Source organism: Myotis brandtii, unplaced genomic scaffold (assembly GCF_000412655.1).
Source record: "Myotis brandtii unplaced genomic scaffold, ASM41265v1 scaffold1223, whole genome shotgun sequence".
Lineage (NCBI taxonomy): Eukaryota > Metazoa > Chordata > Mammalia > Chiroptera > Vespertilionidae > Myotis > Myotis brandtii.
The window spans coordinates 431,917-434,033 of NW_005354265.1; the positions used below are offsets into that span (position 1 = coordinate 431,917).

The 2,117-nt window shown below is 57.8% G+C and overlaps 1 protein-coding gene across 1 annotated transcript in view; it reads left to right on the plus strand.

Annotated features, from left to right (window-relative positions):
• Positions 1-2,117, plus strand: part of WSCD1 (WSC domain containing 1) — a 43,110-nt gene that overhangs the window by 10,763 nt on the left and 30,230 nt on the right. The window contains exon 4 of the mRNA XM_005858887.2: positions 486-607. Within this exon, the coding sequence (XP_005858949.1) occupies positions 486-607 (122 nt within the window). The remainder of the gene's footprint in view (positions 1-485; positions 608-2,117) is intronic.

Consider the following 2,117-nt stretch of genomic DNA (forward strand, 5'->3'; position numbering starts at 1 on the left):
GTGGCGCAGTGACGGGAACCTGGCAGGATGCTGATTTCCAGGCCTGCTTTTTTTTCTGCACATTCACGGGGATGTCATGCGCTTTTCCAGAACATCTGCCTCGCAGGTTCCCTAGTGCCCAATCTGGCTCACGATGGACGCACAGTCTGGATTTTGTGGAGGGGTAGGGGGAGGGAGGCAGGAAGAAAGGAAGGAAAGGTGAATGGACACCGTCCCCCAAGAGCTGGTGGGAATAGTGAGACCTGAAGTCAGACAAGCGGCCCCTTGTCGGTGATCCCGGGTGACCAAGGTCCTGGTGCCTGGCTTCCCCCAGGGTCTTGGCTTGGCCACACCCCGTCTAGGGCAGTTTGCCTTCTCTGATGTGAAACCCGCCCTCCTGAGGACGCCCCTTCACGTGCTGAAACACAGAAGCCACCAGTTTCCCTCGTGACAGGCGCCAACGACCAGGAGCACCGTTTCTCACCGAAATCCTGTTTTTCCCCCAGGGAGGTCGGTCACGTACCGTGGGTGCTTCAGGCTGCCGGAGAACATCACACACGCTTTCCCCGACTCCCTGATACAGGCCAACGTGACAGTGGAGACGTGTTCGGGATTTTGTTCCAAGAAAGTAAGACCAATTATAATTCTACCACATCAGCATGTGCGGTGGCCCCAGAGAGGGGGCAGGTGCGGTGCTGGGCTGCAGACATCCGTCCGCCCGGAGCAGCAGGCCACGCAGCAGACATCCCTGAGGGTGCCCGCAGGGAGTCTGTTCCTAGGACTGGTGATTCCAGGCCGGGCGGGGAATTGTCAGCAAAGGTTGTAGAAGCTGAAATGATCATGCCTTTCCCGTCATGAGCTCTTGGCACAAGTGTCAGATGGTAGACTGACTTGGTTTGGAAGCACGAAGATGCTGGGTCGGGACCTGGAGAGAACAGACGGATTTTCTGTTGTGTGTGCTGATGGTGTTGGCCATGAACCTGACTTCAGGGGCTGGGCTGAGGAGTGGGGTGTCTCTGTGCGGAGGCTGGGCTGGGCACTGAGGCTAGATCTGGGGCGGGGGAATTGGCCAAGGCCAGGTAGGATTTGAATAAAGCAGGACTCGGGGGGCGGGGGGCATTGTGAATCGAGGCTGGTGGAACCAGCAAGCTGTCCAAACAGCACTGAGATCCGGGGCTGGAGTCCAGCAATTTCCAAATGGGTCTGGATGCTGCAGCCCTGGATATGCCCTTAGTGGCAGCAGGCTGGGGTTTGGGGCTGCTCCTCTGTGTGGGGGTTCAGTAGCCTTAATGAGACCATGATACCTGGCAGTGTAACACCATGGGGCTAAGAGAGGGGCCTTGGCAACGATGATGATGATGATGATGATGATGACGACAGTAATTATCAACAGTAGCTAACATGTATTGCTTGTTTGTTTCATGCCAGCTGCTTACTGTTCCAAGCCCAAATGTGTTAGCCAATTTAATCCTGTAGCAACCCTATGGGATAGTGTTACGATTATCTGCATTTTGCAGGTGAGAAAACTGAGGCAGGGAGAGCTTGAGCATTCTTTCCGAGGTCGTATAGCCAGTAAGCGGGGAGCCAGGACTTGAGCTCTGTAGCTCCATGGCCTGCTGGTGTTTGAGGGTGCAGGAAGTGGGCCTCCGCGAAGGCAGGTGTGGTTGGACACGGAGGAGCCTGCCCTCCAGGGGTGCCCCACCCTCCCTGGGAGCTGCCCTCCCTCTGCTGCGTGCCCTCCCCACTCTTGCGATGCTCCCCTTGGAGGCGGGTGGAGACAAAGCTTCGCATGTGCGCCTTCCTCTTGCGCACGCACAGCCTTTGAAGAGGCTCCTGCACGTCCTCCGAGGAAGCTTTCAGGGCATCAGGGAATCACGAGACACGTGCAGCAAGCCAGGAGCAGCTTGTTGATTTGCACACATCTGGCCTGGGCATCTCTACTTCCCCTCTCCCCCTCGTGGGAGCAGGGACTGGGGTGGAGGCAGCAGGGACACCTGCTTGTGTGCTCACAGGAAACAAGCTGCTCTCCAGGGCGGCCTGCATACCTGCAGGTCCCAGCAGGTCCCCGAGGAGCCTCTGCTGGAATCAGAGGAGCTCAGCTGGGCCAGATCCGGCTGAGGGCAGCCTCCTAGGGTCCC